This window comes from Hermetia illucens, chromosome 1 (genome assembly GCF_905115235.1).
Source record: "Hermetia illucens chromosome 1, iHerIll2.2.curated.20191125, whole genome shotgun sequence".
NCBI lineage: Eukaryota > Metazoa > Arthropoda > Insecta > Diptera > Stratiomyidae > Hermetia > Hermetia illucens.
Window position 1 is genome coordinate 10,968,731 of NC_051849.1, and position 15,611 is coordinate 10,984,341.

The following is a 15,611-nucleotide window of genomic DNA, read 5'->3' on the forward strand; positions in this document are numbered from 1 at the left end:
TTCATTTTTTTTTATTAAGTAGTTCTGGCCCTCCTAGCTGACAGTGTACCAGCAGCCTTGAGAAAACCTCTCAGTGAAGAGCGAACCACGAACGACTGGTACACGCCCCGCTCTCTGTCAACGTCGATGTGAGCCTGACTCTACCAAGGTGGCAGCCCCTTCGAGACCCTGGTCGGGTAGTGTGTATTGAACCGGTGTTAGTAGACCGCGTTGCCCCCGGGGAGCGCTGATCCATCCGTGAGATCCAGCAAGCGGATTCGGACACGAACTGATTAGAACTGCAGTCGGCCGTCTTAACAAGAGCCGAAGAGGAAGGGCTCATCAGGAAATGCGCGGCAGTGGCCAAGGTGAAGCGCGTGTACGGCCGTCAACGAGGAATGTCAGCAAAGGCGTCAAAAAGGAGCTGATAGAACTGGTGGAACTACTCGACCGCATCTCCTTTTACAGGCGAACGTGGACATCAGCGGAAGACACGTGGAAAGTAGAAACAGTCGCATTTCCCGTTAAGAACACTGCCAAACGGATCACAGATAGCCCACTGCAAAGCGGACTGGGGAAAAAGCAGAAAGAGGACGACGTGCCTGAAGGAAACTCCATCAAAGTAGTTTCAAGGGCCCCAAAAAAAGAAGGCAAAGAAGGATAAAAGTAAGGATAAAAGTAAGGAACTGACTACACCGCCAGAGCTTCGTCTGTTCAAAGATAGGGAGGCTACAAACCAAACGCTAGTAGCAGAAAACACGAGGAAACGAAGAAGGACTAGACCGTCGGCTCTGCTCATTAAGCTGACGGAAGGCAAGACGTTTGCGGAAATCCGTAGTAAAACCCGCTACAAAATGAAATCCGAAGATAATGGAGTAGAAGTGTCTTTCATGCGGAAACAAAGGGTGGCAGAGTCCCCGTCTTACTAGGCCTAAATACGACTAGAAAGAGTACGTTCTGTGAAGAGGTCAAGGGGTTACTGGGGGAGAAGGCTCTTTTTTATAGCCTAGAATTTGTGCTCTTGAAATCCGAGATCGTGGCTGCCTCACAGAAAACGTTGAAGTGGAGGAGGTCGAAAAGCGTGAATGGCCGGATAGGTATCACCTCTTTAAATGCTCGATGGTAAAAACTCGCTGTGGTGGAAGTTCCCGAGCAATATGCAGGGAAACTTCTTAGCAATCGGAAAATCAAAACTGGGTACGAATGCGGATAATTCCCATCAAGTGCTACAGGTGTCTGGACTATGGATACACGTCGGCAACTTGCAAAGGACCCGACAGGAGAACAGCATGCTGGAGATGCAATAAAAGCGAAAGTTGCGTTCTCTGCAGAGATTGGGGCGTGTTTTGTGAGAGCGTTGCACCCATTGTGGGCTCAGGACGATATCGGATTTTTAAGGCGGAACTAGAAAGGGCTAGGGCGCGAATAGCATGATCCGCATTCTACAAATTAAAATTTATCGGAGTGCAACCGCTCACAAGCTGCTAGCGCAGTTCGCTGCAGAGGTAAAAGCGGATCACGTGCTAATCAGCGAGTAATATAATCTCCATGGCATCTCAACTTCATGGGTACTGTTGCCATCTGGGTTTAGGTGTCATTCCACTTGGTGTTCCTGCCCAAGGCCGAGGGGATGGGTTTGTTTGGATTCGGTATTTAGGGATAATGAGACGATGCCGGACTTTCGGCGACGGCTTGATGCTCGGGAGAGCGTAGTTTCGGGCACGGAGGGGCGAATCCTGGTAAGCTGTGATTTTAATGCCAGGGCCCTTGAATGGAGCTTGCCTCAGTCAGATTGCCGAGGGAAATGGATCATGGAAATGGCGGCGAGAACAGGGCTCGTCACTAACATTTCGCCCCCAGGCTGCGAAGTAAGCATCCCTGACATCACTTTTGCATCGGAATCTCTGATTTCATCGGTGGCGAGTCCTGGAAGACGTCTCAGCAAATGATCCCAGTGAATCGTCTTCGAAGTAGTTGACGTTACTTGCCGGCGTGTATCAGTCCGGCGCCCCTCGCGTGTGGAATGTCACGAGAGTGAACATCGGGGAAATCGTCGAATGTCTGGGAACAGGGAGAGTCACGTTTGAGGACGCTTCGAGGGGTGGTGGTAGCGTTGCAGCTGCCACTGTCGTAAACTCAGCGATGAACTTGATAAAGATAGTGTGTGAGGCTCCCATGCGAGGGGCGACAAATAAAAAAAAAACTTGACTATAAGCTTGTTAACTGGAAAATTGGGACTCTGCAGAAGCCCTGCATACTAAATACCGAACAGATGGACGACCATTTTACGTGCATTATTTCCCAGGCATCCCATGCGAGTTGATGTCAATTGCGCGGAAAGGGTCGAGGATTGCTCCCTTTTTACAATGAGAGAATTCGAAGAACCGGTTCTCACCATGAAAAACAAGGTCCTGATGGTATCCCGGCGGAAGTCCAAACACTGGAGCTCCGACAACGTCAAGACTTGCTGCTCGGGGTGTTCAACGCTTGCTTGAAAGAGGGCCTTTTTCCTTCTCGCTGGAAAGTAGCGAGACTCGCGCTGATCAGCAAGGGAAAGGAGACCCGGAACTTCCGTCTGCATACCGACCGCTGTGTATGTTTCACATGGCCGGGAAAGTGGTCGAAAAGCTCATCTGGAGTAGACTCGCTGAAGCGATTCGCGCTGCCGGGGATTTATTGCCAATTCAGTTCGGGTACAGAGAAGGGACATTCACGGTGGATGTCCTCATGGAGGTTTTGGGTGCGGCTCATCGAGCCGAGGCACACAGCCGCCGGTCACGACGGATAGTGCTCCTCATAACGCCTGGTGTCAGAAATGCCTTCAATTCCATAAGATGAACAGATATTCTAGGCACACTGGAAAACTCATTCCATGTGCAAAGCTATATCTCCGATTATCTGAAAGACTACAGGGCCTGAGGCAGATGGAAATCAAGTCATGAGTACCACAGGGATCCTAGGGTCAGACCTCTGGAACGTTTCCAACAATAGCCTGCTGAAATTGGATACGTTCGAAGGATCGCGCCTGGTCGGTCATGCAGGCGACGTTGTGACACTTATTGCTGGACGCTCTGTTGAACAGGCGCAAAGTAGACTTGGCATATTAATGCGATGGCTAAGCGAACGGATGGTTTCAGCCTTGCGCTGGAGAAAACCGAAGTAGTCATCTTGACCAGAAAGAAAACCCCGACCCTGCGTCCCACATCGTTCGGCGAGTTGACTATAAAGTCAATGGTTTAATGCTCGACTCGAAGATGAACTTTTTCGAGGAAATCAAAGCAGCAGGGTATTGGGCTGCAGCTGGGTATGAAGGTTTTCAGTGTTGCTTCCTACGCTGAACACACCTTTTTCTTTTGTGAAAGGTGGGATGACTTTTGTCAGCCGCTTTATGGAGACACAGGGGAGCCCTCTTCAGACAACATTGTCAGGGGAGCTGAGGAGGGCTGGTAGTTGGGGTCGTGTCGCGCATTGTGTTCGGGTTCTTCTTATTGCGCAGAAGATTGAACTCGACCGTCGAAGGGACCAAATGACATGGGGGTTTCCTGAACTAACAACTCTCTTTCTCCCCTCCCGTTGGTGAAAGGGATTCTCTGACTTGAAACTCCAGTAACCGGGAGAGCATTAACCGGCTGGCCCGAATTAATGTGTGAAACGGTTCCAGGCTAGTTCTCTGATGACAAGTTGATGGTTAGTTGGTAGTCCGATGGCGTACTGTCCCGGGAGCTCAACACTCTGTGCGTAAAAGCATTCACCTAACGAATAAAAAAAAATACTTGGGGCATGTTGTGTCAACCAGTACTATACACCATCGTTGGCTGTTTCTAACAATGTGTTTCCACTCCACTCCCCCCCCCTCATTGTTCTTTGCCAAGTAGTCCCAGGACGTCCTAATAGTAGGTGATCTTTGGAATAATGGGTTCCATTACATGGCATAACCGGAAATTAAGTTGTTGCCTTCCTCAATGTGTGGTCTATTGGCACTTCTGCCTTTGCCCGAGTATCTTCCATATTCGTTGGGGTAGTTATTCACTTATTATTGACTCAAATCAGAATGACATGACAACAGAGATTGATGAAAGTTTAGAATTTCCGAAAAAAAATGGCGGCCACCTCCCATGTAACAACACAGCAAATACTTTCTTCAAGAGAATATGCTTTCTCACGATAGAAATGGAAGGCAAATGACATAATATGTCCATCAATGGTTTTTTATCCCCCCCCTCTCGCAATACTGAAAGAATACTAGCACAAAACAATCTCAATGCGATGAGCTGCAAATCCAAATTTTGGACAAACCAATCCTAAGGGTGGGGTGACCAGTCTGAATGAGAACTTAGTTTTGTTGGTGCTTATCTTCGGTTTGGCTTTATTTGCATCTTTTGCTAGATCCATAGCCATTTGACCAAGGTTCGTGGCCTGATGAGAGAGCAAACATTTGTCATCAGCGTAGTCAAGGTGTTTGAGGAAAGATGTCATGATTCATTGAACTTTTTGGCGTTCTTCGGGGAGGGCAGCTTGAAAAAAGTCACCGATCATAAGAAATAATATCGGGGAGAAGATGCAAACCTGGCGAACTCTGGTTTGGACCCAACATTTTACTGAGATTTTACCTCGGTGCAGCATTTGACATTTTGCGCTATCATTTGTCGTAAGGTATTGATGTGGTCAATGGAAAAGGTTCCAGAGCGGAAACCAGCCTGCTCTCTGCCGGCCAATTTCTCGAGATGTTCTTTGATGTGCTCCAGGATTATTTATCAATTATCCATACGATGGTAGAGAGAACGCCGTTTCCCCTCCAATTGTCGCACCAAAGTGTAACAAAACATTTTGATTAGGTGAGACTTAAACGGATTTTTAGGTACTTGGGCATTTGTTAGGCTCTTACGCCTGTTTAACCATTCAGACAGGAAGAAAGGTCAATACTTTTGGTTCGTTGTGTCGCCCGTTTCATTACAATTTGGTGCAGACGGATACCTGGCCAAGTTCAAGAAAAAACAACAAGGTAAAAGCCAGGAACCCAAGCTTCGGGAACGGAGTATGCAGTTTTACATTTAGCAGTGTATATTTAATGTGATTTATAACTTTCACTTACGAGTAGCAATCTATGGTAGTCGTCGCGTGGCTATCGCCGATGATTATTTAAACGAGAAGGGTTCGTGGGTGGCATCGTAGGTCAAAGAAAGCTTTGAGGGTTACCCGATGACGGTTATGGGACCACTGGAAAAGGGAAGGTTCGGAAAATGTTTATGTGTGGTGCGGAATTCAGTTGCGATGACAGATGACGCTGGTCGCCATAACACTATGGGACATCAACCCCAATGAAGACTTTTTAAGTTTAACTATCGCATCCTTGTAGCGCTGCCATTGATATGAATTCCCACAGTCGAACCGCTTCACAACCTTGGCGCGATTCAACTATACATACCGATAAAGAAAACGCTTGTATCGTTTTTGTCAATATAATTCTGTTCTAATAAATTTGTTTGATAAATAACCATCGTTATTGCGATAACTCCAGAGTGAAGGAGTCTAGTGGAAGAGGAACGGCCCCTTTACAGATTGTGAGGCAGGGCTAGAATATAAAGAAGAATAGAAAACGAGGCAACTTAAATAAACAAATAAAATTAATTTATTATCGCCAAAATGTGTGCAACATAAATATAATATAAAATTTGTCCCAGAGCATATACTGGCTTAAATTAGTACGAAATAAACATTAGAACCTTTTCGACAGCAGGATCCGGTTTATAATATGCGCTCCAAGAATAAAAAATTCTTTCAAAACAAAAGCATTCCGCCACGTTGCTTCACTAGCTCTGCGTTTCCACCGTTTGATATATTCTCTCGGATTATTCAAGAAGTCCTCATATAATTTTAGTTTTGTAAATAAGAAAGTGCGCTTTCCACAAGCATGATGGAAGGACAATAGGCCATAGATGTAGTACGAAATGTTAGAATATGGTCTTTGAGATAAAAGCGGGACTCCGGCATAACGTCGGTCTCGATACAGCTTGCTTTCTATGTCAGGAACGGCTGTGAAATAATGAAATTCCATTTTTAGGTACTGATTTTGGAAATCAATGCCTGACGACTTGGTGTTTTCGAGAGGTCAATTCCGCGTTCAGTGTTTGATTTTGTGTGGACTTGTTTTTGGGAGATCAAGTTCAGCTCTCCATCTGATATAGTTTTAAAAAATATATATTGTATGTACCTCCCCCCATCACCCCCACTCCGTGCATTAACAAAATTAGAATAGATTTCCAAGCCATCATCAACACCCAACAAGAACGAATTAATAAAGTGGAAGCCTTGAGGGAATCTTCAGTGAAACTCAGGCAAGAGAAGAGAACGCGGGACTGATTCGAATCTATGTGGAAGGAAATCCGAGAGACGTATCAGGATTTCTTTGAGGACCACCATCTCCTCTTCAGGGAGCATGCTCCCCATGAATTAGTGCACTTTCGGGAGAGCAACCAGTCTCTAATGATTGAGGCCTTCGCGAAAGCCAAACAACAACATCTCGAGTGTATGATGACATCATCGTCAAAAGGGAGCAGCCTCTACCCTGCCGACGTGCACTGTCAAAAAGCAGGCAGCTCGAGGATAAGTCCTGACCAAGGAAAGACCGGGCGTAGTACTCAGGCAAAATCGGCTCCGAGTGAGGAAGTGCGAGGGGTCTCTGAGTTCGAACCTAGATTACAAGGAAGTACAGACCACCGGGATGGACGCGGTTGCGCCCGCCGGGACACAAGTGAGTACCAGCCACCTCGTGGTGATTATGATTTGGAAAGGCACCCAGGTGAGAGATGGCCATCTTAGAATCAGTGGTGTCGCCCTCGGTCCAGCCCACCAGTGCCAGAAATACTTCGGGTCCGAAATTGGAAAGGCAGAGAGATGGATGATGTTGCAAAGTAAGTTGAAGGGTGATGCGAAGCGGGTTGTAGAGCATCTGGGAGTGTATGGGGAAATTTATGAAAGGGCTTGGGACCCTTAGGGATCTTCCCCTAGCTTCCAAAAAGTATAGCAGCACCATCGGGGAAGGTCTGGATAGAATGAGATCGAAAACCCAGAATCTGAAGAAAGCCGGATTCAACTGCGAGGAAGGCGCTCCTTTTATTCCTTTCCTCCTGACCAGGAAAATGAATATATCCCAACCCGAAACGAGTTCGACTCGTCCCTAAGGGATCCTAAACTGCCCCTAACTTTAGATGAGTTGGATCAGTTTTTGAAGAACCGGTTCATAATTATGTCCTCTCTCTCCGAGGGTGTCAGTCCTGGAAAAACGGAGCATAACTTCAGTAAAAAGAAGTCACATCGGGAAATTATCCTGGTTGTAAAGGTGAGCGACGATAGGAAGAAGCAGCTTCATTTGCGTGGGGAAACATCGTTTTCTTCGATGCCCGGAGTTTATGGACAGTCAAAACAAAATTGAGATGTTACACCACTACCGGCTATGAATCCTTTGTGCGTCCCACAAGTACTGGAGGGAGGATGGTTGCCCCAAGCTGAAGCATCTCAAATGCGAAATTTGTCATGGACAACACGGAACAGTGCTGCACCCAGACAAGAATCAGCGGGAGAAAGCTTCTGCAGAAGAAAGCACATCACATTACGCCGAGAATTCGTCTGCTATGGCTTACTCCAGTACAGTTCTTCCAACAGCGATGGTAAAGATCAGGGCAAAGGATGGACGCGCTGTCACAGTCCGCTGTTTGGTAGATCAAAGGAGCCATAGCTGCTATGTAGCGGAGGATCTGGTCCAGAAGTTGCGGCTCCGCAGGCAAAGCACGAATGTGGAAATCACGTGGGTGGAAAAAGATGGTCGCTATGTCGTACCCACTGCTTGGCGTCCAGAAAAAATCGAAGTGGGGAACTCTTTCCATAAAGCGGTTCGACATTTTTGTGGGCAGTAAAGGCGGTGGCTTAAAGACCCCAACCTCAAGGAAAAATCTTACGAGCTTATGAAGGAATATCGAGACTTGGACCACATGGAAGATGTTCCGAAGACACTAGTGGAGAGGTGTACTATATCCCTTACCTGAGTATCATCCGTAAAGATGCATCTACGAGGAAACTCAGGAACGTGTTCAATCCCTCGAGTCTAAGTTCCGACGGTATCAGCCTTAACCAGATCATTTTTTCTGGTCCGAAGCTCCATCGATATCGTCACCCACATTTGAAAGTTTGAGTATGTGTTTTCTGGTGACATAACCAAGATGATTCGGCAAATTCAGCTGCTTCCAGAGGAGCGGCTGAAGCTGCGCATTTTATGGAGGGATCATCCCAAGGGGCCTATAAAAGAATACTCTTTGAAGACCATCACTTATAGAGTGGACTGTGCCCCATGGCAAACGATTAGAACATTTCACCATGTGGCCACGGATGACGAAGACACGAAATGAGTCATTAAAAACGCGCTTTATATGGACGATCTTCTCTATGGTGCCTCTATTGTAGAAGACACCACAGGGATATTATTAGGAAGGTATCGGAAACATTAGAAAAAGGTAAGCTACCCTTGACTAAATGGGCTGCTAATTGTAAAGAGGTACTGGAAAATGTGGAGGTGGCACGGCAGGTGGATGCATACGTCGACCTGGAGAAGGCGGGAAATGAGCTAAAGATTTTGGGCCTGGATTTTGACCGCCGGGAGGATGGTTTTCAGTACACCATAAAAATGGACAGAAAATCGGCAGTTACAAAGAGGCAAATTTTGAGCATAGCGGCTTCTCTATAAGATCCCATCGGATGGCTGCTCCCTGTCGACATGAAATTGCGGATTGAAGATCGTGGAGAGTGCGCAGGTACAGTTCGAGAAGTCGTTTTCTTGCCTGGATTATCTCAATCAAATGCGGGTCCAAAGGTAGACTGGATATGGGTGTGGAAATCTAGACAACATCACGGAGCTGGTGGGATTCAGTGATGCTTCTGGGGCATGCTGCAGTAATTTACAGTCGGGTGAAGGTCGGCGAGGAATAAGTCGTGCGGTTACTGGCAGCCAAGGGACGAGTCACCCCATTAAAGGCTAGGATCGGGCAGTCTGGGATAAGTACCATTCCAAAGCTAGAGCTAGAAAGTGTGATGTTACTGACGGAGCTATATCGGAACGTGAAACGGAGCCTGGGGGATATCCCCATTAGATTCGTGGCTTACACTGACTCAGAGGTAGCTCTTGCGCGCATCCGGAGTGGGGGGCTACTGTGGGAACGCGGCAGCGATCCCCACAACATCTAACTGCAGGGGAAGTCATGCCGATCCATACAAGGATTATTTCTGACAGAAGACACATGGACTCTTGTCATGACTATCGTGTCGCGTTTCCACTCCTCACACAGCGTACGAAGCCAGTGTTTTAATTTAATGGGAATCCAAGTACCCACAATCCACCTGTGAGGAGTTGTCAGATCTCCCATCAGGCGTGACCCCAACTTGGCCACCTTGGCATATAATGTTACAAGTGATTTGGATCTGGAGAAGGAAGTGTTCAAGCGAAGTACGACCTCACCGAGAACACCAGTAGCAAGAACAACCAAGAATGAACTGAAGATGGATCGTTGGACGACAAAAACTGTAGCAACACCCACAGCATATGTTCAAGATGCGCGACAGCAAGAGGTGCTCCAGGAACAAGATAAGGATCCATTCAAAAGAAGCTCATCAACTTTGAGATCTCCACCAATGCTAAAGGTGATGAAGGAAAAAGCACAGGCAAGATCAATAACTGGCAAAAGTGAAACAGCGTATAAAAGGAGTAACCCTGTCGGGGCTTATAAGGAGCGAAGTCCCGATCCGGAGGAATTACCATTTATCCAGCTTGGGGCAAAAATAGTTGAGCTGTCCGAGTTCATCAAGGACAAACACAACGTGCACCAAGCCATAAAGAATATGGTGATGGCCATTAGAGTCCTCTATAATAGATCGCAGATGGAGGAAAAGAATACTAAGGATACGCCAAACCCCGCTGCACCAACAGTGTCACAAGCGACCCAAGTGACACCTAACCGTACTACCATCGAAACACGGCGAAATAAACAAGTACGGGAAAAGAGGGGGATCCTTCAAATAATCAGCAGGCACCTAAGAGAAAAAAAGGCGGACAGGAAACTCTGAAAACCAGCACTAATAGCTCTGAAGGAGGAAAGCGTACAGCGAATGTAGAAAAGTCGACCAGCGGTGCGAAGCCCAAGACGAACGAAAACGATGGATGGACTAAGGTTACGAGCAAAAAAGCGAAAGAAAAAGCATTGCGAACCCGTCCAGATGTAATTGTTATCTCCAGTAAGGGCAATCTGTCCTACGCGGAGATACTCAAAAAGGTCAAAGCTGATCCCGACCTAAAAGATCTGAGCGGAAATGTGAACAGAATCCGAAGGACCCAGAAAGGGGATCTCATGTTCGAGCTGAAAAGATCCAGCGTGGGCAAGGCTGTTGACTTTCGCACTCGGGTGAAGGACTCACTTGGGGAGAATGCCGCAGTGCGTGCCCAAAAACATGAGATCTATATACAATGTAAGGATCTCGATGAAGTTACATCGAAAGGAGAAATTTGTACTGCTCTGAAGGAGCAGTTCAAGTTGAAAGAACTTACAGAGGAGTCTGTTGTCGGTCTACGGAAAGCCTATGGTGGCACTCAAACGGCCACCATACGAGTGCCAGCGGAGGCAGCGCAGATGTTGTTAGCTGCCGGAAGGGTTCGGATTGGATGGGTTGTTTGCCGTTTAAGGGAGCAAACTTCACTAAAGAGGTGCTTTAAATGCCTCATGTTTGGGCACTTCGCCAAGGCATGCACCAGCAACATTGATCGGTCCGATCTATGCAGAAGGTGTGGGGAGAAAGGCCATCTTGCCAGAGAGTGCAATAGAGACCCCAAATGCCTATTGTGCGTAGCCAAAGAGGGAAGGATAATCGGCACATTGCCGGAAGTGCCAAATGTATGGAATTTAGGAAGGCGCTCACTGCAATAAGAAAATGAGGTTTATTCAGATAAACCTCAATCATTGCAGGGTCGCTCAGGATTTCCTTGAGCAGACCACCTTCGAATCAGAGATGGAAATCGCCATCATAAGTGAGCCGTACAGAAGCCGTCACGGTGGCGTATGGGTCACAGATTCGACTGGTGGAGCGGCGATATGGGCTTGCGGTCGACAGACCATACAATGTACTGCAAGTCAGGCAGCCAGTGGCTTTGTGTGGGCGAAAATAAGTGGTGTATATGTATACAGCTGCTACGCCCCACCAAGTTTGACACTGTCTGAATTCGAGCAAATGCTTGATAATCTTGTTCTCGACGCAAGGGGACGAAGTCCAAAGGTGATTGCTGGTGATTTCAATGCTTGGGCCCTAGAGTGGGGTAGCAGAGAATCAAATGTTAGGGAGCGCAGTTTAATAGAAGCTTTCGCGCAGATGGACATGGTTTTGGCTAACGAAGGTGCTGTAAACACCTTCCAGAAAGGGGGGTCAGGCTCGATTGTAGACCTGACTTTTGTCAGCCCTTCGCTGGCGCGTGGTATGTCCTGGTGCGTCAGCGAACGCTACACCCACAGCGATCACCAGGCAGTTTTCTTTGAGACATGTATCGAACCTCAGGGCAAAGAGCTATCATGCCCGAAACCGAAAAAGATTTCAGGCTGGTCTGCAAAATCTTTGGATGAGCAGAGCTTCTTAGAGGTGTGGTTAGATCAACCTGATATAGCAGGCACCTCTACGGAAAGAGCTGTCCATCTGGCTCAATGCATCGCCAAAGCATGTGACGCGTCCATGCCTAGGAGGTGCGCATTCCCCCGTAGAAGACCAAACTACTGGTGGAATGATGAACTGACCGGCCTTCGATCAGCCTGCCACCGAGCCAGAAGAGCGGCTCAGAGGACGGTAGGTAGAGTCGATCAAGGGCAGAAAGAGTGCGCCTACAAGGCAGCCCGTAAAACCCTCAAGCTCGCCATCCAGCGAAGCAAGAGGAAATGCTTTAGGGAGCTCTGCTCAGAAGCGGACGTAAATCCGTGGGGGAGAGCTTATGGAATCGTGATGGGACGATTTAGAGGCCGTTCGTCTCCGCAGATCACGTGCCCCACCCTCTTGTTGAAAATCATCCAGGGGTTATTCCCCCAGCAAGAGGAGAACACCGACACATTCCAACCACCTCTGAATGTGACGGCAATCCCGCCAGTCACCAGAGACGAGCTCCTGGAGATCTGCGGCAGAATAGGAGACAATAAAGCACCGGGTCTGGACGGAGTATCGAATAAGGCCCTTAAGCTTGCCGTGAAATCCAGGCCGGACATGTTTGCTGAGTTGTTCGAAGCGTGCATGTCCGAGGGAATATTTCCAGCGGTATGGAAGCGGCAGAAGTTGGTGCTTCTGCCTGAGCCTGGTAAACATCCAGGTGAACCATCCTCATACCGACCCATATGTCTTTTGAGGATACGGTTGGGAAAATGCTAGAGCGGGTAATCTATAATAGATTACTCCCGGTAGTTGAGAGCCAAGGCGGCCTTTCAGATCGGCAGTATGGGTTCCGCAAAGCCAGATCAACCATTGATGCCATCAAATTGGTTACTGGCTTGGCCGAAGATGCAATCCACGGAAAGGGCAGTACCAGCAAATATTGCGTGGTAGTAACCCTGGCCGTGAAAAATGCATTCAATTCGGCCAATTGGAATCTAATCCGGAAATCCCTAGCGAAGGTTGGTATTCCCGCCTATCTCGCCGCAATTGTCGATAGTTATTTAACTGAAAGGAGGCTCTGGTACGACACTGATGACGGACCGCAGGAGTACCTCGTTTCCGCGGGTGTCCCGCAGGGCTCCGTATTGGGCCCACTACTGTGGAACATCATGTACAACGATGTACTTAATCTTCCCCTTCCGGAGGAAGCCACAGTGGTGGGTTACGCTGACGACATTGCACTGGTTGTTGTCGCAAAGCATCTCGAAGATGCTGAGTTATACTCAAGCGAGGCAATCAGTGCTGTCAAATGCTGGTTAGAGAGCTCTGGTCTGACGCTTGCGGAGGAAAAAACAGAAGCGGTCCTCATCACGAAGCGAAGGAAGAGAAATTACGCCTGTGTTAGAGTCGGGAATCATATCATCACTTCCAAGCCGACCATCAAATACTTGGGGGTGGTGATAGACAGAAAGCTCAGCTATAAGCAACACGTACAGTATGTTTGTGATAAATCATCCAAAGCTAGTATGGCCCTGGCGAGGATGATGCCGAACGTGGGAGGGCCACGGCATACCTCTAGGTTGCTTATAGCCAGGGTGGTGACCTCAATCATGCTCTATGCGACCCCAGTTTGGAGCGAGGCGTTGCAGATGTCAGTTAACACTAGCAAACTGAATGCAGTCTATAGGAGGACAGCTCTGAGGGTATGCTCTGCCTTCAGGACTGTCTCAGATGATGCAGTATTCGTCATCTGTGGAATGATGCCGATTGACATCTTGGCAGATGAGATGGCGAATATATACCATGCGAAGCCAGACGAAGAACGCTGAGAAGGAGAGATCCATAAATAGATGGCAAGAGCGGTGGGAACGCTCGGGAAAGGGTCGGTGGACTCACAGGCTCATTCCTGCCATCAAGGAGTGGTTGGAGAGACGACACGGTGAGATTAATTATAATCTCACGCAGTTTCTCACGGGACATGGAGGATATCTCCAATACCTTCACAGGTTTAAATTGGAGACCTCACCCGACTGTCCAAATTGCGATGGAGTCCCAGAGGACCCAGAGCATGTATTCTTCCACTGTCCGAGATTTGTGGAAGAAAGGAGGAACCTAGAGGAGACTCTAGGAGAGGTGCTGGTACCAGAAAATCTGGTACCGAAAATGCTAGCACATCAAGAGAATTGGGATGCGGTCAACTCCATGATCGCATCAATTCAAGATAAATTGCGAAAGGCAGAGGAAAGGAGAAAAACGCGGTCACGTGCGCCGCGTATAGAAGAAATGGGATTAAGCTAGAGTGAGCTGACTCCGCCCCGTGATGTAATACCTTATGGTGGTTCCGCGGGGCAGGGAGGGAGTCGGGGGTGGTTTTAGTAGGTAAAAAAAATCCCACATGCTGGTGGTCTGTCTTTTGAAGATTTCCACCTCCTCAAAAGAAAAAAAAAAAGTACCCATAATCCGCATGATTTTTATAGTTAGGTCTAACCTTCAGAAGACACATCCACAAAATTGACAGCTGTCAAACTATTAGTTTGTGGGATAGAGCATATAGAGTGAATCAACATTTGAAGAAAATGGATAAAAAGGGTTTTCGTGTGGTAATAGAGCATTGCTTTTTGCAGTACCTGATAGTTCTGCTTACAGCATGTATTGGGACCGGGAAGTTCTGACTGATCGCCATACTCTACACAACAAGCCTGACCACCGGCCACTACCCCCAGCGTCCTTTTAGTTTTGAAGTAGGTAGGATCGTCCGAGCCTAAATGCTTGCTAGTATTAGGTAATATCCGGCATCTGCCGAGATTGTGATAACTCGGAAGTAACATATAAACAAGCACTTACTAATACATAATGGCTTATCCTCGGGGCGCAGATCAGTTGGGCCAGATGGATAGCAGCACTGTGATTTGTCCAGAACGAAAGCTTTAGACAACAATGGAGAATCTTCGGTGTTAACATCCATCGTAAAAATAAAAGGATCCTTCGGCGTAAAGTCTTCCTTAGGAATTCCTGGGATGCATCTGTAATTATGCTCGAAATCGCCTTGTGAATAGTTCGATATGATTGCCGCCACGTTGTCGTGCTCACTTAAATACGAATAGTTCGGATGCGGATAGACTGCCAAAATCGCTATCCTGTAGTATGTATACGGCAACGGCTCTTTTTCTGCTTCATTATCAATTTCTGTTTTTACGAAGAAAGAATCTGGAGAGTGCAGGTAATTTCCCCTAAAAAAAGATATATTAGGGTCCTGCTGGTATTCGAAGACCACAAGTATGATTCTCAGTATTGTAGTCCTGCAGCACAATAAGGACGACGACGCGACCAGTCGAGCTGGCACAATAAGCATACCTGGTTGCCAATGCTTACCACTGGTCATACACGCATGACGCTGCGCTTACGAATAATCCTCTATTATTTATAGCCGTAATGAAACATTGGGTTATATTCCCGCACGCGCTCTTATATGTCATCATTCCCTATAATGATGCCACGTAGTTTTCTTGAAGTAATAAAAGTTTCTTCATTCGAAATCGGATACTCACTATCAGCTCGAAAAAGTCCTCAATATGAACCTTAGTATACTCCATATTTCCGTATGCAATGAAGAAAATAATTATTCCAAAAGACAAATTCATTTTGAAAGCTAAAAGCACAACGTTTGGGCGGTAAATTTAAAATATAATAAATAATTGAAAGCTTCGGGATATTAAGGAAAAGTCACATTGAAAACTTGATCACTCAGCTCCTGCGATAGCTAAGAAACTCGAATAAGTTAAATTTGAACAGGAATTCGCTTACTTTAGGCCCAAGTTTATCCCGTAACTACAGACGGGACGTCTGTGAGACGTCGTCTGAATTCAATTTTGTGGTTTGTCCCCACTCTTAGCCCTGTGATCATTGACCAGTTCAGTCGGGACAGCGGTCACGAACAGACGTGGCATTTCGGAGCTAGCAGTAGAAGAAGC

General features: G+C 47.2%; 1 protein-coding gene across 2 annotated transcripts; it reads right to left on the minus strand.

Annotated features, from left to right (window-relative positions):
* Window positions 1–5,585: 5,585 nt before the first annotated feature.
* On the minus strand, window positions 5,586–15,374 carry LOC119661458. 2 transcript variants are annotated; one of them, XM_038070816.1, is made up of 5 exons: window positions 15,189–15,374; window positions 15,013–15,122; window positions 14,731–14,870; window positions 14,485–14,663; window positions 5,586–6,012 (listed from the first exon to the last, which is right to left on the minus strand). In XM_038070816.1, the coding sequence occupies exons 1-5, from the start codon at window positions 15,279–15,281 to the stop codon at window positions 5,998–6,000; spliced, it is 537 nt and encodes a 178-aa protein (XP_037926744.1). In that variant the 5' UTR covers window positions 15,282–15,374; the 3' UTR covers window positions 5,586–5,997. The 2 variants fall into 2 exon arrangements, with proteins under 2 accessions (XP_037926744.1, XP_037926743.1); XM_038070815.1 differs by having other exon boundaries at window positions 14,485–14,870; window positions 15,189–15,370.
* Window positions 15,375–15,611: the final 237 nt, after the last annotated feature.

Excerpts from the sequence above, each read along its gene's own strand:
- LOC119661458 (XM_038070815.1), bottom strand. The coding sequence starts at position 15,281 with ATGAATTTGTCTTTTGGAATAATTATTTTCTTCATTGCATACGGAAAT. Across the intron at positions 14,871-15,012 it reads TCATGCGTGTATGACCAGTG|GGGAAATTACCTGCACTCTC; the intron begins GTAAGCATTGGC and ends ATCTTTTTTTAG. Across the intron at positions 6,013-14,484 it reads GGATAAGCCATTATGTATTA|CCGTTCCTGACATAGAAAGC; the intron begins GTAAGTGCTTGT and ends ATTATTTCACAG.